The following is a 27,762-nucleotide window of genomic DNA, read 5'->3' on the forward strand; positions in this document are numbered from 1 at the left end:
GATCTGTTTAACTACAGACACATATTTAGTAAATATATTAAGTGTATTTATATAATAAAAACTGCCCTGCACATTCATCACTAGGTCTGTATCCTCCTCTATGTGGCAGTCGTCTCTCCAATTCTACAAGACTGCCCAAAAAGGAAAAAAAAAGGAAACAAACATAATACTACTAAGAAAAGGGAGACCTAAGCCTGAGGTACAGCTTAGGGGGAAGCCCAGGCAACTCCAGGCAGAGAACTCTGCACTCTGACTTAAGTCCTATTTTTCAGGAACATGGAAGGGGAAGTTTTCTGTGTCAGGATCCCAGATTCTTAATTCTACAAGACTCTGCCCAAAAAGGAAAAAAAAAGGAAACAAACATAATACTACTAAGAAAAGGGAGACCTAAGCCTGAGGTACAGCTTAGGGGGAAGCCCAGGCAACTCCAGGCAGAGAACTCTGCACTCTGACTTAAGTCCTATTTTTCAGGAACATGGAAGGGGAAGTTTTCTGTGTCAGGATCCCAGATTCCTACTCACTAGTTATTAAATGCTTTACGACAGAGTAGCCTGAAGTTACCACAGCAACTGATAGCACTTCTGCTCCTTGCTCTACTACAACGGCCACATACGTTGTCAGACTCATTTCCCAATTACTTCCTTTGAATAGTCCCAAATTTTGTGTTTCCTTTCATAAAACTTACTTATAGGAACACCATCCTTCAAAGTGAAGCCCTGTCTCATTTAATAGGTAGATTCCAAGCAAATAAAAATTCTCATTTAATTAATCCTTACTATTTGCATCTTTCCCCATAAATAAGATTATAGTACATAATTTACAGTTAAGAGGAAAATACCTTGAACTTCCATGAGATAGTGTTTGAAAAACCAATACCTGAATTATCTAGTGTACAGCTTAATGAGCTGCTCAGCCTGCACCCATATTAGGCCTAATGAAGAATGAAATTATAAAGAAGCAGGACTATTGCATTTAGATCAAAATGCTGCTCTGCAAACCATGACACTCCACTCCCAGACACTACTTTAGCCCACAGTAATCAGCATTACAAAGCATTCCTGAAAAACCTTGGGGGAAGGGGAGACAAACAAAAGTTAGTGTTTTGATAGAAAAACCTGATTTTTAAGTCTTGCAAAAAAGCAAAGGCACTACATCTTAAGCTTATATTTAAATAAAGTCTGTAACTTGGCCAGCCAAGTTACAACATATACCTAAATACTTTCCATCTACCTTTGCAGCTGATTTACTAAGCGTGTCTTAGTGTGTCTTCATCAGCTTATGTGACAAAAACAGCCACTTTCTCTTAATCATTAAAGGAGATATACAGCTACAATACTTAGCCAAGCTCATTTGAATAGAGTTTATTTTCAACCATACCATGAGAGTCCGAGTTATAGGATAAACTGGAGTTTCTGGGTATAGACCTTGCTTTAATAAGTGGTCAATCAGACATAAAAATAATTTAACTACCATGTCATCATTTTGACAGTCAGCTTGTCTACCAATTTTAAAAGACGTTCTACATCTTTTATTAATCTAATGAGAGAGGTGTCAGATCTGAAACTCAGTAGCCCTATTTTTCAGTTTTCCACGAAGAAACTATTCCAGCTAAGTTGTTTCATATTTGGAGATTCTAATTGCAGCTATATCATACTTATATAAGTCTCCTGAAGGTTATCACTACCATCACCACAGCACTTCTACAAGACACAGCAGCCTTCAAGAGCAATGGCACTAAGCACATCAGCAAACGAGTCCCTGTCTCATGCGGATGATCTGTAGTAAAGCAGCTTGGACGTCTTCATCCATGTGACCCTAGAGCAAGCAAACGCTTAGTTAAATTAAAAATCCCATAAAGTGTCAACCATCCACCACTAATATTAGGAGACTCTTCAAAATTACCCAAAAGTGTTAATTCATTGCTGTATTTTCACTACTCTCTGGGAAAGTCTGCAATATTTCAGGAATCTTGTTCTTTTTCTCTCATGAGAAAGAAGGGTCACTAACACAGCAGTTTCCTTTATGAAAATACAATGTGGGGAAAAAAAAGCAACTGTTCCTATCCTCTGGCTCCACAGCTGCTGCTGTAGGAAGGGTCCCTCTTTTGCATTCTTGAGTATCTGAAGTCGTAAAACTTCATGAGAGCCACTGGCTCAGTCCTTTTTAAATTAAAACTCTCAACATGAAAACAGGTACTTGATGCTAGTTTGAGGTCTCCCAGCGAGGGAGTTCAAAACATGTCTCAAGGATCCCTACACTGAAATGACAGTAAAACAATCTGAACTGGGTACTCTCATACCTGTACAGCACTGAGGAGATGTGTCCGATACACTGAGACTACCTCTTGATGCTGCCTTTTAGCATCCTGTAACAGAAGGAAGAGGAGGTGAAGTCATCAAATTTTTAACATCTACTTTTGCTCATTTCCAGCTTTTGGGGCTTGGTTTTCTGCACTTCTAGACTAGCCAAAGCAGAAGTTCAAGGTTAAATTAGCTATATCCCCTCCTTAATCAAGAAAAAAGTCACCACTTTTTTTATTGCTTACTTGTAGCAAAGCAATGTTGCTGACTGGCTGTCAAGGAGGTGCTAAGATTAAACACTTGTTTCCTCAACAGCATTAGCTGTTTGTTATAAAACCACCCAATTTAAGAACACGTTGCCTTATAAGGGTTAGCTTTGCAAAGATTTATCCTGCTTCTGTACAGATTTACAAACAGCTAACTTGGCTCAGATACACAGCTTTAATTAAGAGCTTTATTGAAGGGGCCACAAACATGTTCATGCCCAAACTCCCAGCACTTCCCATAAAGCATTCCCCTTCACTGTTAGTGGTTAATAAGGAATACACTTCACAGTGTTTGCAGACAAGGAAACAGTCAAAGGGCCACCTCACTTTCAAAGTGAGAAGACACATGACTGGTGGTTTTTTGAAAGAAAATATTAACCTGGAACTTGCATACAGAAATGGGCATGGCATGAACTATAGCAGCGTATCTCATAAACACAAATTTTCTCTGCATCCTTTTTATCTGGAAAAATTCCCAGATGTTGTAACTGCAATGTGTAGAAGGGAGCAGACAAATTTCCAAAGCAGCAGTCACGGGAAAACAAAAATAATAATTAATGAATTTATTCATTACTCTACTTTTGAAGTCAAAGTCTACAGCCAACCCCAGGGCTCCAGCAGCCACATTTGTATTTCCTTGGTCACACAAGGACTGTAAGTGATGCTACCCCATCTCAGCCAAGGCCTCGCAGGAGCACTTACCGCCAACTGCTGCTGCAGGCTTTTCACTTGGTTCTGCAGCGTTTCAACCTGCTGGTTCTGCCTCTTTGAGGGGATCCCGGTGGTGTATGTGAGCTGAGACAAGCCATTAAGAGCTTGTTTTAACCGCTCCACATCATTAAGCAGTTCTGTGATCTTTTAAGAAAAAGCACACAAAAACCTCATTTAAGGACGTCTCACCGAAAAATAATATTCTTTAACATTCTTTAAAGACTGATCAAAATTAGCAAGCACTGAAGGGTCTCTGTCCTAGCTTGCCATGACACTGCCTAAGAGACTTAAAGACAGAGGACTTCATTTTCATGTCATGCCATCACTGGTTCCCATTCCGCTTCCTAGAATTGGAAATTGCAATGTCTGGACCCTGGGGGTCAGGCAGCGACAAATGATTTATGCTCTAAAAATATTCTAGGCCTCATTTGTAAGAAGAACAATGAACCATCAGAAGGTCAGCCAGAGATGCTAAAGAAACAGCTCCAGTGGAAGAATGAGCCGATACCCCAAAAGTCTAAAACCCAACCTGGATGAAGAGAATTTAAAATACAACCCATGATGTTCAAAACACACAAGAAATTAGAAAAGCTTAGCACAATGCTAGCAAAACCAGGACTCCACCTTAGCAGATGTGGGCCAGTCCAGGGCACCTAATGCTCAGGACACAGAGCATTAGTAGCTCTATTTGAAGCCCAGCTAATGCTCCTGACACCTTCAGTTCAGAGGTACAGAACTACCCCACATCCTACCTTGTTATCCTTGGCCTCCACCTGCTTTGCAGACTCCTGTATTCTCTTCTGCAAGTCAATAATTGTCGTCAAGGATTTATCACACCTCTCTTTCTGGTCTTTAATTTCTTGCTCAATACTGCAGCTCCGTAACTGAAGCAACTCCTTCTCATCCTTTAAAGAAAGCTCGCTTTTTTTAGCTTGCAAAGCCTCCTCACACGCTTCCTCATACTTCTTGTTCATGCTGGACAAGTTCTCAGCTATGCTGTTAATCTGGGCCTCCAGAGTACTCTTCATGGATTTGTATTCTGAGATGTCAATCACCTCTTTGCTCTCCAGGTCTGTCAAAGCTTGTTGAGTAAGCCGAATCTCAGACTGCAACTTCAGGATTTCCTCATTTTTAACTTGGTTTTCTTCTTCCTTTTCTTTCAAGCTGTTTTTGATGGCTACAATTTCTTGTTCAAGCGTTTCCTTCATTTGTGTATATTCTACCAAGGGTATTGAAGACTTCTTTAGACCTGACAACTCCTGCTGTAGTTCTTCTACTTTTAGTGTTTCTTTGTCGTAACATTCCTTCTTATTTCTGAGGGCTTCCTTGAGCTCCTCTATCGTGTGACCAAGAGCCTTCTTCAAGGCTTCAATCTGTTCCGCCGCCAGAAGCGGAGCCTGCGCAGCCACGGGCTGGGGGGGACTCCCCTGCAGCTCATCTTTCTCCTCTTTGTCCCCTGTGTATTTCCCCAGCAATTCCCTCAATTGCTGATTCAGCTCCTCCATTTTGCTTGTGAACATTTTTTCCATTTCCCGGGATTTCTCAGCAAGGATATAGTTCTGCTGCAGGTCGTTTTGGATGGACAGAACACCATTTCTGAGCTTTTCATTCTCCTGTTTGCACTTCTGGGTTTCCTCCTCACTTTCTCTGCACCTCTGTACCTGTTCCTGCAACTGGGCTTTTAACTCTTTCACTGTGGCTTCGAAGCTTTGTTCTCTATCTTCAAAGGAGGCAACCGGGGCATATTTCGACTTAATGCATTCTTGAATTGTGTCAAGTTCCTTCTTTTGGGCTTCGATTTCTTCATGCAACTGTAAAATTTCTTCTTGACCCCTCTTGTACTCAGCCGTAACGGCAGCGTTGTTCTCCTCAAGTTCTTGCAGGCTTTTATTTAAAGCAGTCACTGCAGTCTCATGATCTTTGAAACTTATATACTCAGTCTGTAATTGGTTCTGTAAGAGTTTCACCTTGTTTTTCAGAGTTCCATTTTCTTCATTTACCCTCATGGATTCTTGCTTTATCTCTTCAGTTTTTTCCTTCAGGTCTGACAGCTCCCGATTAGTCTTCTCTAGTGCGTTATTCAAGCCTGTTTTCATCTCCTCGTGTGTCGAGGCCAACACGTACTGATCCCTGAGCGTCTCCTTTATGGCTGCATTTTCAGAGACTAGTTTGCACACTTTGGCTTGTTCATCATCGTATTTTTTCTGAAGCTCAGCAAGCTGCTTTTCGAGTTCCATACCATTACATCTTAAAGCTTCCACTTCTTTTTTGTGCTGCTCTGGAGACAGGTACACAGCCTGGAAGTGGCCAATATTCTCACTTAAGCTGTTCTTCTCTGCCAGCAACTTCTCAGCTTCTGCTTTGCTTTCGTTGTACTTCTTTGTTACTTCAAAAAGCTTTTTGGTCAGGTCACCAACAGCCAGGTCATTTGTTTTCTTCAGTTCTTCATGAATTTTTAAAGGCACATTCTGGCTTTTAATTTCTGTTTTCAGCACCTGGATTTGCTGCTTAAGCATCTTGTTATCAATCTGCAATCTTTCCAGTTCCTTCTGCAGAGTCTGATTCTTCTGTGATAATTCAGAAATTGTCTTCCCCAGTTCCTCATTTTTCTGCTCAAACTCACTCCTCATTTGTTCGTGGTCTTCTGGCCTTACCTGCTGAGCCAGTTTAGCTTTCTCACTCTCAGATTCCCTCTTTAAAAGCAGAATCTCTGCCTGCAATTTTTTGTACTCTCCTTCCATCTCTGCCAACTTCCTGGCTTTCTCATTCACTTCGTTTGATAACAAACTCTTCATGTTTTCAAATTTCTCTGAAGTTACAGAGTGGGCTAACTTTGCTGCTGTTTCTTTGAGCTGCCCTTCTAACTCCATGACACTTCTCCCCCTTTTATCTCGCTCCATCTCCAACTTCACAAGTTCCTTCTGCAACCTTTTATTTTCCTCCACCAGCCTTCCTTCATCTCTCTTAAATTCTGCCACCAGCAATTCATTCTGCTTAATCTGGTTCCTCAGTTTTCCCACTTCAGCAGAGGCCCCTTCATACTTCATCTTCATTTCTTTCAACTGATCCTTCAGTTCCTCTGTTATTTTACTGTTTCCCAAAGCAGCTTCGTTAGTCAGGTGATCTTTCAGAGCTAGAAAGTGGGTCTGCATTTGCTTAACTTTGCCTTCAGAGTCAAACATCCTTTTCTGCACATCTTTTAAAGCATCTTCCAGCTGTTTTATCTGTCCATCAGATTCCGCCTTGGTTCTTTCACACTCTGATGCCAAAGCTTTACACTCGGATACCTTGTGAGACAGTTCTCTCTGCAATTTGCTGATTTCTTCTTTCGCTGCACTGTAGCAGGTCCTCATGTTGTCAAGTTCCTTCTTTAAAGCTTCCTTCTCCGAGCTGGATGACTGGGTAGGCAGGGAGAGCTCCAGGGGCCTCAGCATAGACCTCGACTGAAGATCAATTGGCACAAAAAAGGATACATGCTTGAGTTTGACAAGTCATATACACACACAAGTTGTCATAGCCATAACTGTCTTAAACTCTATTGATATGAGCATAAAATGTCAGAGAGGTTTCTTTTTTTCCCTTAGAAACACACTAATCTACTCTTGCCTATATTACAGAACACGCATATTTCAGCTTTTAACAGTAAAAAAAATCTTGACTATAGCTCTACATTACTGTTTTCCCCAACCATCGAACCCAACTGAGATTGAAGTGCAGGTATAGTGTGTTCATTTTGCTTCTCGTTATTCATATTTAATGACTCATCTGCCAGAAGAAATTTAAGAGAATTTCCCCATCCCTCAAGCATGTGAATGCAATTTTAAAAGGAATCAGACCAGAGTATGTCATGGTCAACAGAACCTTCTCTCTGAAAAGTGTAAGGAAACAACAGTCATTTACTGTTGAGCAAAGGCTATAGAAAAGCCCACAGAGCAGTTCTGGTGGCCCACCACGTGCTCCTCCCTCCCAGCCATGGTGGCCATTACAAGGCACAGGTTTGCTCCAATGATCCCATTCGTGTTCCAGGGACCAGAAAGCAGTAGGTGGCTTGCAGACACGACTGGCTTAAAGCCACTTAATTCCTGCTTGGGACATGGTTTGGGGCTGTAGATTGGTTGGCTGTGTCAACATTCCACCACACCCACCATTTTTAAAAAAAAACTACACATCAACTAATTTTAAACTTCAACTACAAACTAAAAAAAAGCCTCCAAAGGCCATTGGAATAACCTTATGTAAAACATGACAGAAGAGACTGTATTTTTCTGTTTTACCAGCAGAACACAAATACACACACTAGTGAGATCTGGTAAGAAAGCACAGGAGGTACAGATTTATTTCTCATCATCACTCTCTCCTGGAGACATTACAGCTGGAACACTCAAGTGTGAGAACAGCTTGTCGGTTAGGACCAGTCCTTATCAGAAATCACTCACTGTAAGGTCTGAGCAACCTCATTTATAACTGAATCATTGCTTTAAAAGGTAGGTAGGTATCAGCAAACAAAATTGGCAGGAAATTATCATATAGCTGGCAGGAAAGTAAAGTCTTCTGAATTTTGGCTGAATTTCAAGTAGAAAAAAAACCGGATGAAAATCAATTGCACTTTACACTGTGACAGATGATCCAGTAGTCTGCTGATTCAGTTTTAAGAATGCTCATTATACACCAGCCTGTTCAACATCCAACTATTTCCCTGCATTTAAAGCGATGTCACATTTGTACCTCTAGAGGGCACCAACAGGTAAAAACAAACATTGCAAAGCCAGTGGCCTTGGAAATGCACCCAGCAGCAGTGTGGAATATATGTACCTTTGTAAGCATATTTAGCTTTCCCAACCATAACTTAGAATTCTCTCAAGTGGCAAAATATTTATTACCTGTGATTCCACAGCAAACCCTTGGCCTTGCTTAAGTAACGAGTCTTCTTTTCCTAGATTTGCAAAGCAAACAGCATTTAGTCTCTGTTTAAAACCAGTAACACATTATCATAACTACGATTTTCCTTCCTAATTTTGTTGTGTTCCATGGGACCACACCAGGCTGCAGGCTAGTATTTAAGTACTTGGCATTAGAATAATTCCACATTAAGTCACAAAGGAAGTCTGGACAAATTCCTCCTAAGTAAAAAACGCCCCTACTATGCTAGTAAGGTAGATAAATTGTTCTGCAAAGCAGCCCTGAAAGCCACCTTGTGCTGGCTGCGTGTCTGCACAGGAGCACAGCAGGAAAAGGCATCCCCTTGTGCTCTCAATAAATGATCTTGACAGGCAGCCAAACAGCTCTCCCCACGGCTCAGGACAGATTAAGTAATATTTGAAGTTACACAAGAGGAAGACAGGCCTGTAACCAAGTCGGATGCAAGAGACTTCAGTTTCTGGAAATGGAACAATTTCCAACAGAAGTGTAAGCTGAGGCCTTGTGTTTAAAGTCTCTTTCAAACCTGCCTACACTCAGTTTTCACAATGTCCATAGTTTTCTCATCACGAGCTGGACATGCATGTTGTTTAAAATAGGAAGAACGGAAAGGGGAAGACTCAGTTTGGAGCCCAGACTTTGATCAGCTTGTTTTTCATGTTATTAGAAGATGCAGCAGAATTACAGTGCACATTTCACAAGAGCAGTCACTCGTGAGCAGGACTGATGGACAGTGCCCTGTAGGAACACAGCCGGGCTCGGCTGACTCCATCCTGAGCCTGGGAGTGTGGGGACACACATTATCCTGGGCTATAATTAAGACCAACAAAAGGAAGAGATGACAAAAAAACCCCACCCTTTGTCTCTTTGTCTACATATTCCAACACTGCATCAGGCATGGCAAGTTTTAAGAATTAAATATACTTACTATTACCAAAGCCGCTTCCAGATCCCACAAGGTCAACCTAAAAGCAAAGAGCAATACACAAAAATAAAGCTGAAAATTAATTTCATATTTTAACTATATGTTAAGCTAAGGGTTAAAGGGCAGGGAAAGCTTTTACAATGAGATAACAATTTAAGACTTTCAAGAATTCAAAATTGCTTAAGTATTTACTGTTGTAAATAGCAATTTCTGTAACACATTTCAAATCAGTTAACGTACTTCATAGTATTTGAGTTTAGCTTTGAGAGCTTCAATAGTTCTTAAGCTTTCTTCCTGCTGCTTTTCCTTGGTAGTTAGGATTTTCTTCAGCTCATCTTTCTGAAAGAGAGAGAATGCCAATAGCCAAAGCCTCAAGAAGGGCCAGATTTGTAAAATCTCAAGCAGCTTTTAAAAAACTTTAGGGAGAACTTCAACCAAGATCAGCACCAAAAGAATCCCTACATTTTTAGTTCTAAACTTCTTCTACAACCGTGCTCCTCCACAAGAGGAGTCTTGAAGAGTGAGTCATGGGAATATGGCCTGATATAATTTACTATTCATTTATTCACATTAATTAGTCTTGCATTACAGAAAGTCACTAAAGAGATATTTATAATATGAAGTCTGCTTCAAAGGTGCCATTGGGATTACATATTATTTGTAGTAACAGAAATGCTGTGCAGCTGTATAAATGGAATACATAGGAGTAGATATTTAGCATTTATAGATAGTTTTTCTTCGCTGCAGCTTTAAATATCATTCTTAAATGTAGTATTATATTTCTGTAGAAGAAGTTTTTATATTTCTATAGAAGAATTATTGTATTTAAAATCTATAGAATTTAAAGTCTATAGAATTCTTCTTATAGAAGAATGTATTATATTTAAAATCTATATTTCTATAGTAGAAATATAATAGAACTATGAAATAGTTCTACTCCACTTTAAGGTGATGTATCGTACCTCAATTTCAAGATCATCTGCAAACATTTGCTCCTGCAAAAATAACAAAAAAATCCCCCCCAAATCATTTTTTCAATAATGTTTAAGGAGCTTATACACAGTTCATTAGTTGACAAGTCTACCCCAGTCTCTAACGCTACGCGCTCTGACAGCTCCCTTTCATTTCCCACCTAACCTCTGGCAAGAGGAATACAGAACAGAAGTTAGGGATGTTTGACGTCTCTTGACATGCATTCTAGGAAACTAGAATATCTTTTCAGTTATCTAGATCATACACTACTGAGGCAGAAGAGTAGAGTTTTTCAGTAGAAGTTTGATTTTGCAGAGCGACAAGTAAGCAGTGAGTTTGTTTCATAGAGGCAATGCTAGAGAGAAAAGCTGAGATAAGCCAATGATTCCAAGAAGAAATATTCTTTCTGTCCATGGGCTGCATTTAGGGGAGGGCTGCATACAATTTTAAGATACACCCCTACAAAAATACAGTGAAGGAACAAATGAGAGCCTCCACAAAGCAAAAAGAAAAAATCCTGAGTTTATTTTCTTCCTCAATTGTACTGGTCATATTTAGACCTCTAAAAAGACAAGGGAACTTTTAAAAAAAGTTTCAGATTTGAGTGAGAAATCCCTATTGAAAACCTTTGTTTCTGTTTTTGCCAATTGAAGATTTTTCTGTGTTTCCACTTAAAGTAACAACTGGAAAAGAAGCAGCAGCTACGATCAAGTACTGACACACAACACCTACAGTTAATTGTGCAGATGAAGTTTAGTTTCCAAATTGTAACATGCCAGATCACCTCACAGCTCACATCCCAGTGTGAAGTACAGCCAGAAACGTTCCTGCTCAAACGTACAGGTATCAGTGAGTGATGCTGTAACAGCTCTCCTCACATTTTGAGCATCATTACAAGACCAAAGGCTTTTGCAGCAGAAGAAAGTGACAGTGACACATACAGAAATAACTCACAGGAAAGCAGTGAAGATTGCATCCTAATTACACACTTCTACCAGCCTTCACTGTCAGCACCAGGTAGTTACTACAGCTTTCAAGCCAGGTTATTCCAACACCAGATGTTTACCTCATTGAGTTGTAGCTGTAGCCCACTGATTCTATCCAGCAGCATCCTTTGCTCCTCCTGCACTTCTCTCATTCGATCTTTCAAATCTTGATTTTCTAATTCCAATTCCTTAAAAAGTAAATAAAAAAATTTAAAAACCCACTACCACACTATACGTACCCTAGGAAATCTAAAGAAACCAAAGCAACAATTTTAACAGTCATTAACACCAAGCCTTGCCTAACAAGTCCCCTTGTGATTTTGTGGCCTTACTCCAGGTCTGGTTTGTTCTGAAGGTTTATGTAGCACAAGCTCCAGAGCCTTCAAGCTTTTCAGCTCGACAGCTCATTCTTGTGTAAGGGTACATACAAGTTTTTGAAAGCATGAGCTGAGTAAGATTACACTCAATGCTGACAGCACTCCAGAGGCTGCTTATCTGCTATTAACAAGTAACAATAACCAATGCCAAAACAGTTCCTGAAACCCAAACGCTGCAGCCAGCGTGTAATGGGAAAACCTCACCAGCATGAAGCAGCCTTTAAGTGCACCAACTGTTCCTGCAGCCACAAGAATCACTCCAATAATGTATAAATCCAACACAAATGAGCAACAGGACTCTGCACCATCAGTCCAGTGCTCACATGCAAACAGTAAAGAGAGCAACAGGACTCTGCACCATCAATCAGTCCAGTGCTCACATGCAAACAGTAAAGCACCTTTAACTCTTGCTTGATAGTTACCTTAACTGTAGTAACTACTTTAGCTCAAACCAGAAAATCTACATTTAGAGATCTTTATCCTTTTATTACAAAGCATTTCAGAATGAAGGCCTACATTTTTCAGTGGTTTGTTCCCCATAGCGAAAAACATTGTTTACCTCTTTGAAAACTGTAATGATATAGTAACACAATGAGAAAATGAACAGTTGTTAGAACAGTTATGATACAGGCTGATTTTAGTAAGACACTTTAACATCTCTCAAGAATGTTAAAAAATAGATTTTCCTGGTTTGTGACCCAGTTCTTTTACTGCAGACAGAAGCAGGAGACAGAGGGTTAAGAGATGGACTGGGTTAAGACATGAAGAGACGCAACGACTTGTTACACAAACAAGCACCTTTAACTCTTGCTTGATAGTTACCTTAACTGTAGTAACTACTTTAGCTCAAACCAGAAAATCTACATTTAGAGATCTTTATCCTTTTATTACAAAGCATTTCAGAATGAAGGCCTACATTTTTCAGTGGTTTGTTCCCCATAGCGAAAAACATTGTTTACCTCTTTGAAAACTGTAATGATATAGTAACACAATGAGAAAATGAACAGTTGTTAGAACAGTTATGATACAGGCTGATTTTAGTAAGACACTTTAACATCTCTCAAGAATGTTAAAAAATAGATTTTCCTGGTTTGTGACCCAGTTCTTTTACTGCAGACAGAAGCAGGAGACAGAGGGTTAAGAGATGGACTGGGTTAAGACATGAAGAGACGCAAATGTCCTTTCTTAACACAAGCAATTTTTTTCCCTTAAAATTGCTTACAGCTTGTCTGTATAATTGCCACATTACATTGATGTAATTAAGTTTCAAGTAAACAGCAATATATATATATATGTCCTTTCTTAACGGAAGTGCTAATGCTTATTTAACAAGCACATCTTGTTTTTATTATGTCTGGCTCATTCTGAGTGTGCCAGAAACCCCTCTGCTTACCTGAGCACTATGTTCCTTCTGGTACAGCCTGACATTCACCTCCTCCTGCGCGTGAAGCCGGTTCCACTTCTGGGACATATTAGTAACCTGTTATTGCAACAGTAAAGCATTAATTTCTGTTCCTGGTGCTCTCCGAAAACATCTGTTTCTGGGGAAGAGGGGGGTGCTCTCAGCCTTCACTCCAGCTTCCAGTGGGGGGCAATGCCACCGACACCCCCGTTTTGGCAGATGGAGCTCAGCGAGAGGTCACTCCTGAGCTCACCCAGACAGGACACGGGATCCCTCTCACAGCTCTAATCCTCAACACGCACATCACTGAATATTTTCCAAATGGAAACAGACACTATCTGATTACAGAGGGAATCTTCGCAGCTACATATGAAGTTAACAATTCAAAAAACACTGAATGCGTGGTGCATCATGGCACAGTCTTAATCACCCTCTCAACAGGGCCAGGGGCACACTGCCTTTCAGCAGGCAGAAGCACTTCACATTTTACCTATTTCAATTTCATACAGCTATGAAGGTAATTTATAAATTCCCTTTATAGGGCAGCTTCACAGCAGAGACAAAAGCCCAGTGAAATTCATATCGCACACCTGTAATCTTTTTTCTGTGAGTTATATACTGAACACCTGAATTAAAAAAAAAACTTGGAAAAAATATCTCTAAGTCAGTTAAAAATTACTCTGCTTTATTCCCCTCACCCCTACTTGTTTTTAAACATAAGGTGTCCCCCAACATGTTGGGAAGATAAGGCAGGGGACAGCTCTGCAGAGCAACAAGCTTTGGATGTGCTGCAGTGACACAGTTCAGCAGGAGCTCACGCCCAGCTCTGCACAGCAGAAAGCAGAAGGAAGATGAACACTGGCCCCAAACCAGGCTCCAAACCCCCAGTCATTCAGGGCCCTGTATCATAACTCATTTTTCACCCCAGCAGGGAAATAGAAAAACATAACACTACAAAAGAATGAGACTTCACTGATGCTGTGCGGCCTCTCACGTTGATTTCAGAAACCAGCCTTAGGAGACACTCTGTATAAGAAGCCTTACCTTTTGTTCAGGCTGTCCCTTCTTCATGGTGTCTCTTGCTAAAAAAAACACCACAAAAATAGGAAGTTAAAATGCATTTCATTCAGACTCAGGCAACACATTCAGTTATTCCTATCAAGTTTCAATCTTGAGAGGACATTTGAAGAAATAGAGCCACACACACACCTCCCCCCAGTCTGGAAACATTCACAAGTACAAAGTTTTTCCATAAATAATGCTAGATAATTCCTATGATTGATACTGCAATGCCAGGATCAGCAATGTTAATACCTTGAGGCATCAGAGCCTGGATTAACCTTAAAAGCTTTACTAAAAACAAACAAACCAAAAGCCTTCTCTCCCCTCCCAAACAAGCATTTTATCACCTTTTCATTTAAAGGGCTACAGCTGCCCTCCAAAGAACTGCTCCTGAAGACACACAAGTCATACGAAAGCACATTTCAAACTTTTATAACCACATTCTTCATACCTTTGCTGGAGTCCTCAACGGCAGCTTTTATTAAAGCCAAAATGTCAATATTGTCACCAATTCTGGCATAGTAAGCACAGTCATGACCAAGGCCATCAGTCAAACTAACTTCCGCGCCATTTTTGAGCAAAACTTCTACTGCATCCTTGCAGCCGTATTCACAGCCTAACATTAAGGCAGTCCTGAGGATGAGGAGAAAGAGCATTCAGAGACTTGGGGATCTCACACAGCAATGGAGCAATCACAGAAATAGCATGATTAGACCTAAGTATAGGAAGGACTAACTTGAGCCAAGGAATCCTTCCTCTATCAAGAGGAAAAGTCATTTAGTCAATGTCTAAATATTTGTTTAAAAGTAAACAAAAACACCATAATAAGCAATACTTCCATGAAACCCAGCATAAACCCACTGCCTTTGAGTGCTACCCAGTGTTTTGAAAACTCATGTGACCTTTGGCTTCCTCTCTGCTTAGATACAAACATCAACAGACACAAACAAAAGCCAAAACGTTTAGCCAGAGTTGGGGCGAGCGCCGGGGCACCCTGGCAGTGCCTTCCCACCACTTGCCAGCCTCAGAGCCTGCAAAGCCAGTCCCATGCTTTGTCCCACAGCAGCCTCGTGCCCACTGGCCACCAGGCTGGCATCCTCCAGGGAATAACTGGCAGAAGAAGAGGCTACAAATAGAAAACCCTTCCCCTGACCCCCTCCCATGAATATAGAAGCCAACATTTCAAGGCCTTTAGGTCCCTTTGGAGCTCCAGTAGGACTCAAGTACTTCTTCACAGAGTAACATTTCCATCATGACCCATTTTGCTTATTAATCCCAAGGGATGCAAGATGCAGCTTTGTACAGACAAACCCTTCAAACCCCAACTGTTGTTCCTCTGCTACCAGTAACAAGCCTATAAGTATTTCAAATGCAAGAACAAGCCATATGAAAAGGCCAAGCTTATCTGCATTACTGAATTGGCATATGTACTTTTGAACTAAATCATGGGCTCTTTTCCACTGAATTTAGTATATTTGTTCTGTAGCCTGAAAGCCAAGGGACAGCTTTGTATCCTTGGACTGTCAGCAGGGATTCTGACACCACTCTGCGTGCGTTACCTGTTCTGTTTGTCCCTGGCATTGACATCCGCTCCTCTGTCAATCAGAAGCTGACAAACTGTGGGACGACACATCTGAGTGGCCAGCACTAGTGGTGTCCTCCCGTCCTGAGGAGAGAAAGGGGGAAAGAGGTAAGTAAAGGGAGAAAAAGCAGAGAAAGCACAAGAACTCCAGCAGGGTTTGTGCAGGAGAGCGCTATAAACAGCAACTTACTCCGTCTTTTGAGTTGACTGAGGCCCCATGGTCACACAGTAGCTGTATGCTGGAGGAACAGTCTGACATAGCTTTCAAGAGAAAAAGAAAGAGCAAGTTATTGTGCTGAATATTCCTGAAACCCCAAACAACTCTTCCGGTGTATTGTTTTCACAAAAATTCACTAAGCTAAAGCACAAGGCTGCATGACTTAGTTCTCACACAACCACCTCGAGAGCAGGTGAAAAAAACACTGCTGTTGAAGACACTGCAAAGCATGACAAGGGTGCAGACAACCCAGAGAAAAGGTATCTTAACCTTCCAGCATCAGTGCTCTGAAACGCTGCTCGTGGGTCCTGCTTAAGGTTTTACTAGCCAATTCATGGGCATCAGAAGACTTTGAGACCTACAACCCCTGCTAAGCCCGCTAATGAGTTTGCTATTGAGGACAAACACCATGACAACGCAAAACATTTTCTCCTGCTACAGTCACTAGAATTAGAAGAGAATTAATTTTCAGATGGCCAAATTCTTCAATAATTAAATCTAGATTTCATACTACAATACGAGAAATGCAAAACCTTTTACCTGCATCATGAAGAGCAGTTCTTCCTTGAAGATCCACATTCTCCGTTGGACAATTGTACTATTAAAATAGGTAACCCTGATTAGCAATTAGGATTCAGATTGCACTTCCAAACATTAAGTGTTTTGAGGTTTGAATTAAAGCAGTAAAAAGTATAAACTGTCCAGGAATAAATGAAGAAAAAAAGTCACACAAACCTAAGGACACACACACCCCCACACACACACACCCCCCCCGTATAATTTCATTAATGAAAGATTATGGATATAAATACTCATCTTCTGAAGAAAACACTATTCTTGAGCAGACCTTTCAGTGTCACTGTTCCTAAACGCAAATGTATTCAGAAAAGGAACACTATTCTTTAAAAGACATTCAACTTCATTTTATGTTTAATTTTATGTAGAAATGACAACTTGATTTGATGGTCTGTAGAGAGGAAAATATATTTACTTTCTTGATTCGAGCACTCTTTCAGCCACAACCTGCTTTTCAATATGAAAAGGTCTTTTCCCCAGAGATGAGTGGTATATCCTAATTTCAAATCTGTATATTTAAGAGCACCTTTTTTCCAAGAATAAAACCCATAACTGACAAGTTGTATTTTTTCAGTACCTGCAACAGCTTCTGCAAACACAAAGCGTGTCCGTACTTGGCAGCTAGGTGCAACGCATTTCTGCCTGAAAGGAGAGACCAGTGTCAATTCAGGGTCTGTTTTGAACACACAGAAATACCACAAACTCAACATTCCTATGCTGTTTCTCACAGTCTGTTACTAATCACATAATGCTAATTCATAAGAAATTTGTGCTTCACTAAATCATGAGCACAGTTTATTTTGTCTCAACAAAAAAAACTGTCTTCTGCCTCCTCCGCAATTCCATGCACTTCATTCCTGCTTATGTGTCAAGACACAACACTAGACTGTTAGTCTAGGAAATCAATTAGGATTGATTTCCTAAGAGACAGTTTAGATAAACATCCACATCATTTTAGACACAATGGTCACTTCCTCCCCCTAATTCTGCCAGTACTGTAACTAAGCCATCTATTTATATATATTTCACTACTTGCTAAACAGTCTTTTCTTGTTTTCAACAGCCTGCAACTGAGGATTCAAGTTCATAAATAGTGAAATTAGTCTCAAAATACTGCAAATGACTCCACATAAGCATTTTTAAAATTTTTTTTTTTTAAATCTGTCATATGAAAAGATTATTTCTGTAATGAAGTTGGAAACAAGGCAATTTTGGTTACCTCAGTTTAACACGCTTAACAGACCCAGGCAAAATTAGCACCCATTTTTGATTACCTCTTTCATAATACTTGCACATAAACTCTGACCTCACACACAAACCAAGAAGGTAGCACAGACACAATGAGGTTCTGAGGGCTCTGTATTGGTGCACAAACACCCACCACATCATTTAATTCCAACCCTCATGGCATACAGTACTTTACAAGTCTCAGGGAAATACACTTAGCATTTGAATGCACACAAGTTCATTTAAAACAGTTCTTATATTGTTACTCTCAACCAGAAACATCGGTCTCTCCAGTGAGCCTGGAGCAGACTATAAATACAAGTTCACAAGTTCTGCTGCCTGTCAGGGGCATTCATGAACTTGTATTACTGGACACAGCCAGTTTCCTCTCATTTCAGCAACAAGCCACACAGATAATTGTTTTGCTCACCACAGATATCCATGGAAAGGAAGAACATCTATCCTATAGTTTAGCTTAATGTCCCTCCAAAATAAAGACCAGAATGAGAACATGTTTGAGTTGAGGAAGCTGACCTGCAGCATCAGTGGCTGTGATATCAACTCCGTGAATGAGGATGGTGTTCAAGCAATCCAGGTTTCCCTTTGACGCTACGACATGGAATCTAAAAAAAAAGAAAATACCTTGCTTAAGCATAGCTGGTTTACACATAAAACCAGTACTATTAACCAGGAGAGTCAAAGCAAACACCTGCATACCGAAAGTATTACACAGCACAAAGTCAGCTTTGGACAGCGTCCAGCTCCAGTTAAGAGTTTTGCAGATCTTACTCTAAGGAACAAAATGACTTTTTGGGAAACTAATCATTCTTTACCTTGGGTCAGCGTGCCAGGTGGAAAACTAACATGCTTTCCATTGCTCTTTAACACTCAAATCTGGCAAGAGCAAGTATTTAAATACTGATCTTCACTTGGAAGTGAAGACTGTTTGTGAGAATTTGACATTCTAGCTATCTGGTACTCCAGGCTAGAAACTAACATGATATATTACATCGATTTATGTATTAAAGAGTTTTTAGAGCAGCAGCAAGATTTAGGAATTTAGTAACTTCAGCAGCTTCCCAACACCGTTACTGTAGTATTGGGAGTTACTTACGCAGATCTCCCCTCCACATCCAGTTTAGTAGGACTGACTCCTTTTTTGGCAAGAATTGATGAAACCTTTTCCACATCGCCCCTTTCAGCTGCTTTCATTAACCTGTCATCATACTTGTTCCAGTCTGTGTTCAGCTGTGTAAAAGAGAATTAGAAAAGCAAGTGAGCTCATGGTACTCTACTGATCTACCAAAGGAACTTCAATAAAAGGCTGAATCATATACACTGGGATGGATACAACAAAAAATACCTTGGTTTACAGATTAAGCTATACCTGTTAAGATGTTTAGAGTTATTTATGTACAACATCACTGTGGCATTTCAATCAGGCTGTTAGCATTGGATGTCCAGGGCTCTGAGACAGCCTGGATAAGTCACTTTGGTCCTGAAGGAGACCTTTAGGATCAAACCTCTTTGGCTTTCCTCATTCTGCTTTGCTCTAATAGGACTAAAGGCACACACTGGAGTTCCCCATCTTCATTTTCAAATGAACTTTTCTGACAGTTTCTCAGATTAGGTTGTCTTCAGACACTTCCTTCTAGCCCCTCTCTCTGCCACATGGGGCTGCCAAGACAGTGATCTTTTCACTGCATCGTTACTTTCTCTTCTGTCATCACAGATACTTCAATCCAAACCAAAAAAATAAGTTTCTCCCCCCACTGTGGTTGATTAACAAACATGAGAAACTGCTCCACAGGGCTGTGATAAGCCAAGGACCTCACACACAGCAGGAAGGGCTAGCATGTGTACTTGTGCATGTACACACTTTGTAGGAGAGCAACTCAGAACATCTTGAACCCATCACAGTGTGTCTAGAAGGGATGTAGAAGTGAGGCAGAGGGAGCCTCACATTAGCCCAGCTCTGCATTGCTGTCCTCGTACTCGTCTTAACTCTCAAAAGCTGCACCAAAGGAAGGGGGTAGGGTGTCCAGGGGGACCTGCAGTTCAGTCCCTCATTAATCGTATCACGGAACATTTCTCCTAATGCTCAGTTATCACATTTTAATCTCTTCACTATGCACATTAAGAACTCACACCCTCCTTTTCTCTGCAGCACCCATGTATCTGAAAATCTGTCTCTTCTCAGTCTCATGCCCTTCAGGGAAGGCACATCAACTGTTCTCTCATATCAGCAAGTCAATTAACTCAATTATATGAAAAATTGAGGTTTTATTGTCCCTCTTTATTGTCAATCGTTTGAATTGTAATAGTCTAAGTAAAATCAATCATTTCATTTCTATAGTATCTGTCCATGTCTCCAAACTTAAAAGTTAATAAACAAGATGCAACACAAAGGAACAAGCAAGCAAGGAACTGCAAGTAAGAGCCCAAAATAGCAGTGCCAACAACTTCCCATCTCAGTAATCATCTCCACTATAAGCTTCCCAGTATTCATAAGAAAATTGTTCCATAAGGAAGTGGGCAGATAAGACACAGCTGCTACAACTTTTCCCTCCATCAACCCTTCTATAGTAAAGGTGCCAGAGAACTCACCAGGTGAGACTACGCTTGGAGAGAGATTTGAACAGGACAATTATGAGATGTGATCAACAGCAGACTTCAGTTTTCATGAATTCAGAGACACATAAGTGTGTACTAGATTTAGCCATCTCTAAGCCAAGTTAACATTTCTCAAGAACAGCTGAACTTCCCAGCTTTACTCAGTCACACTGCTTTTCATGCCCAATGCATAACAATAATTGATCAAAGAACATCAGAAAAGCCAGAAGCAGAGACTCCATTCCCCCTCCCCAGCCACTCGCCCCCCTCTCTGTGTGCCTGGAGATCACTCTCCCTGCGCTGCCCAACAAACTCATCCATAAGAGACATCATTTTTAACATCAAATGGATGCCCTAAACATACACAACAGAACAGTTTTTCCTGACTGTAGACTGTTCAAAGGGTTAAAATTTAGCAAAGTGTGGTATTCAAGAGAAGAACATCTATTGAGCTGTAGAAGAAAGAAATTCAATGTTTATAGCTTTAAATTACCTGCAATTACCAAAGCAATGTAAAGCGCAAAGAAAGTACAAGTCACTTTGGATGCCTGGTGGTCTATTTATGTCTCAGACATTCATCACTCCTCACTTTTTCCTTGCTTACTTCAAATTAAGAATTTCAGGCCACAGGCCAAGCATACCACCCCAAAACAGAGTGCTTGTTCTCTTCTGTTGCCTAAACCATCCTTTCTAAATTGCTTTATGCTTTTCAGGAAATTCTGTTCCGTGACAGCCAAACTGGACACTAATGACTTGATATTCAAGCAGCTTTTAACAGAAGAAAAAGGCTTATAAAGGAGTATGATATTTGAATCTAACTCCACACAGCAAAAGAATTCACTGATAACAGTGAGACATAAGAAGCCTGTCGGGGCATGACGCTACTATCACAGCAGAGCAGAAGTTCCATGCCTCACTGAATAAAGATCATTAAAACTGGTATAATTTCCAAAATAGAGCAGTCAAAGAGTAGCCAAAACCATTTTTGTTTCTTGAAATGAGAAAGCAGCCTATCAATCCTGTGCCCTTCACGCTGGGTTCATCACAACACACTCTCCACCTCCCTTAAGGCACCAAACCCACTACACAAGAGTCTTAGCAGTCTTCATGTGAAAACAAACCAATAACACCTAAAGCCCAAAAACTATGTAATCTTCATGTTAAAAAAATAGTTACATTCTATCGAGACAGAACTACCCTCCCCTAAGACTGCTTTGTGAGCAAAGACCAACCCTTGTGAGCAAAGACCAATATTTTTCAAGATTTAATGCAATAAAGTCTGGAAGACCCACAATGGAGAAGGGCAGTGCCAATTTGCCAGTTCCCAAAGGGTGAGAGCCCAGAGGTGCAGGAGGTCTCACCCTGCACCAGAGCCAGGGCTGCTGGGGAAAAGAAGAGAAACAAAGAAAACCAAAACCCCACGGCCACCACCCTGCACCCGTGGATGGATTTGTAATGGAGTTGCAGTCCTGATCATTCCCCCTTCTCACAATAAACAAGATTACAGTACTCATGAAGTCTTAGCACTAGCTTATTCAGTACAATAGTTGCTAAAAGTGACATGAAGGAATAAAAATAGACAGCTAATGAAATTACAAGCACGAGTGCTGCCCAGCTAAAGTGCAATACTTATGCTTTTCAGGAAATTCTGTTCCGTGACAGCCAAACTGGACACTAATGACTTGATATTCAAGCAGCTTTTAACAGAAGAAAAAGGCTTATAAAGGAGTATGATATTTGAATCTAACTCCACACAGCAAAAGAATTCACTGATAACAGTGAGACATAAGAAGCCTGTCGGGGCATGATGCTACTATCACAGCAGAGCAGAAGTTCCATGCCTCACTGAATAAAGATCATTAAAACTGGTAAGCCTTATAATTTCCAAAATAGAGCAGTCAAAGAGTAGCCAAAACCATTTTTGTTTCTTGAAATGAGAAAGCAGCCTATCAATCCTGTGCCCTTCACGCTGGGTTCATCACAACACACTCTCCACCTCCCTTAAGGCACCAAACCCACTACACAAGAGTCTTAGCAGTCTTCATGTGAAAACAAACCAATAACACCTAAAGCCCAAAAACTATGTAATCTTCATGTTAAAAAAATAGTTACATTCTATCGAGACAGAACTACCCTCCCCTAAGACTGCTTTGTGAGCAAAGACCAACCCTTGTGAGCAAAGACCAATATTTTTCAAGATTTAATGCAATAAAGTCTGGAAGACCCACAATGGAGAAGGGCAGTACCAATTTGCCAGTTCCCAAAGGGTGAGAGCCCAGGGGTGCAGGAGGTCTCACCCTGCACCAGAGCCAGGGCTGCTGGGGAAAAGAAGAGAAACAAAGAAAACCAAAACCCCACGGCCACCACCCTGCACCCGTGGATGGATTTGTAATGGAGTTGCAGTCCTGATCATTCCCCCTTCTCACAATAAACAAGATTACAGTACTCATGAAGTCTTAGCACTAGCTTATTCAGTACAATAGTTGCTAAAAGTGACATGAAGGAATAAAAATAGACAGCTAATGAAATTACAAGCACTAGTGCTGCCCAGCTAAAGTGCAGTACCGATTTGTCAATCAATTAAAACATCTATTAGCTTAAAAGCCAAGCCAGCCTGGTTGGCAGAGGGAAGTCACTGCATCGGTGACATTACTGTTCACAGCAAGAGCTGCATTAACAGCCTGGGGACAGACAGTATTTCCTCTGCAGCCTGGCAAAGCATCCTCTGCTAAGCTACCTTATTAGGCCAGTTTTATTTTTAAATACCTTAGAAACTGTACATGCAGGGTGTGAGGCTCCCTCTCAGTTCTTTTGCATATGACACACTGCACATCCTTAGAGGAAAGGGATCCCACCTTGCGTGTCTGCCCCCAGGTCTGGATCACTGAGTTCTGTACTTCCAGCTTATACCTGCTAGCACAAACCCACCCAAATCTCTAGAAACCCCTTCATCTACCACTCCTTGCTCCCATTTCATAAATCTTCTGATGAATGAGAGCATGATTATTTTTTTAAATACCATCATTTTAAATGTTATAACCAGAGGGAGAAAAAAGTTAAGTAGTTAGTACATCATAGGAACTGGATATAAAAGTCAAATATTGTCACTCAAGCCTTTCACATTTAAGGAACATTCCTCTCAGGAAGAGTTACTGAAGACAGAAATAACACATTAATTAAAAAGAAACTGTTAACAAAATATTTACAAAAATTCAAGCTTTTGCATTTTGCAGTGGTAAGTTACTGCCATGGATATGAAACCTAAGATACCTACTGTGTCTTTAGCTGCACAAGAAAACCAACAAGTCATCCTAGAAGTGGCAGCTTCTTGCTGCCAGAAGCGACGGCTTTATCTCGCATCAAGTTACAAACCCCGGCAGCTCAGAAAGCACCCAGAGAGTTCAGACAGACTGCTTCCAGAAACGCCTTCTCCACCGCCCTGGAGTCATTTTGTTCCACCCTTCACTTCGCTGGGATCCCCAAGTGCCTTTTCCCCATCCTCAGGATCCTCTTCAGCCTTCATCCCTCTCCGACCCCCACGGGCTCCCCTGGCCAGAGGCTGCCCGGGCGGTGAAGCCCGTGGTGGGTCCGGCCGGGGGCTCAGCCTGTCCCTCCCCAGCAGGTCCCCAAGAAAACCCTCCCGGAGGCTTTGCTGCTGTTGTGACAAACTGCTGGAGTGAGTCAGGCTCACCAGTAAATATTGCCCAGATCCGAAATATCTTGTAAACAATACGTAGACAGTCTCATCAGCCCAGATCTATTTTCTGATAATCCAGTACTTGATAGCCATGCAATAGAAAGCAATAGCTATTAATACATTCCCCGCGTGCTCCTGCCCTGAGTAATGCCTTTTAGATTTAACGTTAACTAACGAGACAAGCATGCATGAAACTTTACTACAGTGGTTTTATGTCCCACAGACACGCAAACACTCACTTTAAAATAACAAACACGTTAGTCAAATTAACTGTCCACTGACATTAACGAAGGTCATCCTTATCACCACTAATAACACAGGGGGACTGAAATACTCGCAGGAGTAATTTTTTCCCATTCCACCACACCACAAAGCCAAAACCAGACTCACGATCAGACTTCAGACAGTTACGACTGCAGAGCAGATGGAATGCAAGATCCTATTTTGACAGAAATGTAACCGATTTTAAATTAGAAAACACACATGCCTCTGCTTTAAAAAAAATATCTCCTTTTACAGTGATGAAACCCATTCTGAATAGAACCTGGTTTCAGCTTACTGCTGCTGCCAGTCTGTCTCCCAACGTGCTAAATGAGAGGAGTCACAGAGGCTGTCAAAACATTCAATAGACAGCCTAATGATTAACGGCAGGGACGATGCAGACTCTCCTCTCAGAAGATTTAAATTTAAATGGAGATCTCCGGAGTGCTGTATTTAGAGGACTAGGTCAGCACAACAAGCAGCACACTGTTCTGTCTGCAGAGAAGAAACATGGCACATGGCCAGAAAAACCACACACGAGACTACAAATAACCTAGTAAATGGGTCTTCTCAGGAAAGAGAGTTTAGAAGTCACTCACTCATTCATATTTGCACAAATTCACCCTTTCCCCGTAACTCCTAAGCCATCCCACGTCACAGGCCATGAGGGCCAGCCCTTTGCCTTGCAGCACTAACGTGTTTCTTCAAAGAACATTCCAAGACTTCTCTGCAATTAGTGTCCACGTGACAAAGCCACTCCAAAAGAGTGCAATGACTATGTCATCACCAGTTATCTTCTGACCACAACCAAGTCTGTCTCCTCAAGCTAAAAACGGCACTTTTTGGAAAAAAATAAATGCACTTCACAAGTGACAGCAACAGCAAAAAAACCCACTTAACTGACATCAGTTTGGTGGGAAACCGTATAGGTAAGACTAAGCCTTCCGGGTGAACAGCTTTCTCCAATTTATTTATCCCAAAGGTTTCACTTCTATCCACTTTTATCTGCCTGCAGACATTCCTCATGGCTCGTGAGCCGCACTCATCCTTTATGCTGAAGGTCCTGCCAAGACAGTCTTGACCACAAGATTTGGGACTGCTGGAGCACATTCCCTGCTCCCAGCCAGCCCGACACAGCCAGCAGTGCTCAGGGGACACAGCTCCCAGCTCCAGCAGTGCTCAGGAGACACAGCTCCCAGCTCCAGCAGCTTTGGGAACCACAGCCCAGCTACAAACTCACACTCATTAAATCGTTCTCCACAGCGGCTCAATCTCAGAGAGCTCGGAGGGTTGAAACATGAAGTGTGCTTGGGTTGTATTCTTTCAGTGTAACCAAAGTTCAGAACTTAACTCAGATTTGGCTTTTCAGAACAAAGACCACCATCATCATCATCATCTGACCCTCAGATGATGCAGAAGCACAGCTCTGGAGGTGCCAAATTGCCAACCATACCCAGATGCCCAGCTAAGGCCAATCCTGCCCATTTCTGTGAACACAGAGCACCTGTTTTCCCTAAGCTCAGCCTGTCAGGAATTCTTCCCAGCTCCAGGTCTCCAAAGATAAGGGATTATCCCACCCTCACTGCCTGGCTAGGATCAAATGCAGTGTTTATTCCTATCAGCTGGTATCTGGTGTGCTCTCAGTTTAAGGGCTTTACAGCCAGCAGACACGTCAGGCATCTGCACACACTCTGTACCTCCATCTGGTGTTGTAACACCTCCAGGAGCGGTGCAGACACACACACACCAGCACTCGTTCAGGGAAAAAACATGGACTCAACAAGCACAGGATCACAGAACCAGCACACGCTCAGGGAAAGAACATGGACTCAACAAGCACAGGATCACAGAGTTCTCTGGGCTGGAAGGGACCTTACAGATCATCTCATCCAACCATCAACCTAACGCTGACAAAAGCCACCACCAAAACAGCTTTCAGTGAATGATCTAAACTTCCTGGGCTACGGGGATTCTACCTACATGCTTAATAATTCTGACTGAATTGCTCTATTAACTTGCCCAGTTTTTCCTCAAGTCCAAGCAACCTTTTAGCATTCTCAACACCCTTCGGCAAGGGATTGTACAACTTAACTACATGTTGCTTGAACAATTATCTCCTCGTATTCCCTCTGAACCCGAAACCCTTTATCTTATCAGATATTTAGCAGATCAGAAGTTAAGCTATTTTCACCTATCTGCAGTCCTCACCTTGCAGATCTCAGTTAAGCTATTTTTACCTATCTGCAGTCCTCACCTTGCAGATCTCTTTGGAGCATCACACACATCCCCCCGTGCTGTGTGCTGCAGTGCTCTCAGCCAAAGAACATCACCACTATGGGTTTTTACTGTGAGAGTATACAGCATAGTTCAGAGTCAAAGTTTATAGGAGACTAGAACTACAACCTTCAAAAACAAGCCTGTTCACCCTCTACCATTATAATTAAGTATTTAAGTGAGAGCAGCAAGAGCATTAATAACTGCCACTAGAGGTATTTCCACTCAGGGCATATTTGGTACCCAGCCTAATTACTCTCACTGTTCCAAGCAAAGCAAGACAAGATGTTCCAGTTACTGAAGGCAGAGGAAAGGGCACGCTGTTGCCAGCAATGAAAGCCATGGGGTGCTGTCAGCAAGGGTAGCTCTGATAGGCTACCAAAAACGTATTTATTTGTACACTGCTGAAAACCTGAGAAGCAACTAGCAAAATTAATGTTTCAGTTTTATTATTGTTATAGGATATATATTTATCAAGAAACATAGCATCATACTTATGGAATCTGAGCTTGAAGCTGCTGGGCATCTTCTCCCTCTCAACAGAAAAAAGAAGAGCAGGTGGAGTTCCTGAAGCTGTGCACAGTGTCACTGCCCACCCTGCCAGCCCTGTCCCCACCGAGGAACCCAAAGTGCTTTAGTAGGGATCTCAAGACACACAAGAGGAAAGAATAATAGTGGGGTTATGGGGATTCAAATGGGACAGACAAATTAAGATCCCCACCCCAAAGGCCTTTGGAAAGCAATCCATGATACCCCTTAATCGCAGCAGCTTTCTGCTGAGATTTTTCTCAACCCAAATATTCTCCGGAATGAAATCCCAGTAGCCGGAAGGGAACTCACAAGATTTTTCATGCCAACAAGAAGAGATTTCTGCTCACCAGTCTGAGCACGATCAACAAGTTATGACTCCTGTTTGAGAATGCACTATTTTATTTTTTTTTGTAGAGCAATATAGGGCCAGAGACACAAGAAATGCTGGTCTTAATATTGCAGTGAAAAAAATTGTGACATGTTCACTTGTTGCTGAAACAGTATTGTTCAGGGAACCTCCACCTGAGCTGGGACTCATCCAGAGTCTCTGACTATTTTGCCTACACAGCTGCAGAACACTGACTACATAAATAAACAGCTAATTTAAATAAAGCATGGACAATCTTTAGAAGTCGCCTAACTCACTTCAGAAGTACCAGTTGCAATTCAGAGCAGTTATTAAACCTTTCAGCCTGAAAGCTGACAAAGCTGTGAAAGTGAACACAGCCCCTCGTCACTGCTGGGTTAGACACATAATCCTATTAATGGGAAAAACCAAACAGGACACATCCTCCTCTAATGCCATTAGCGGGTGACATAAGCACAGAACACACCGAGAGCAAAGAGCACGGGTAAAACACTAGCAC

At 41.4% G+C, this 27,762-nt stretch overlaps 1 protein-coding gene across 4 annotated transcripts; it reads right to left on the reverse strand.

The window, feature by feature from the left end:
* Positions 1-320: 320 nt before the first annotated feature.
* Positions 321-23,843, reverse strand: UACA (uveal autoantigen with coiled-coil domains and ankyrin repeats). 4 transcript variants are annotated; one of them, XM_014952766.1, is made up of 19 exons: positions 23,825-23,843; positions 18,635-18,768; positions 18,055-18,143; positions 16,871-16,935; positions 16,258-16,315; positions 15,691-15,761; positions 15,478-15,584; positions 14,370-14,551; positions 13,901-13,938; positions 12,848-12,934; positions 11,158-11,265; positions 10,082-10,114; positions 9,360-9,458; positions 9,123-9,159; positions 8,158-8,210; positions 4,030-6,720; positions 3,269-3,421; positions 2,300-2,365; positions 321-1,815 (listed from the first exon to the last, which is right to left on the reverse strand). In XM_014952766.1, the coding sequence occupies exons 2-19, from the start codon at positions 18,730-18,732 to the stop codon at positions 1,744-1,746; spliced, it is 4,107 nt and encodes a 1,368-aa protein (XP_014808252.1). In that variant the 5' UTR covers positions 18,733-18,768; positions 23,825-23,843; the 3' UTR covers positions 321-1,743. The 4 variants fall into 4 exon arrangements, with proteins under 4 accessions (XP_014808252.1, XP_014808250.1, XP_014808251.1 ...); XM_014952764.1 differs by lacking the exon at positions 23,825-23,843 and adding an exon at positions 23,408-23,731; XM_014952765.1 differs by lacking the exons at positions 10,082-10,114; positions 23,825-23,843 and adding an exon at positions 23,408-23,731.
* Positions 23,844-27,762: the final 3,919 nt, after the last annotated feature.

Source organism: Calidris pugnax, unplaced genomic scaffold (assembly GCF_001431845.1).
Source record: "Calidris pugnax isolate Ruff unplaced genomic scaffold, ASM143184v1 scaffold187, whole genome shotgun sequence".
Classification (NCBI taxonomy): Eukaryota; Metazoa; Chordata; class Aves; order Charadriiformes; family Scolopacidae; genus Calidris; species Calidris pugnax.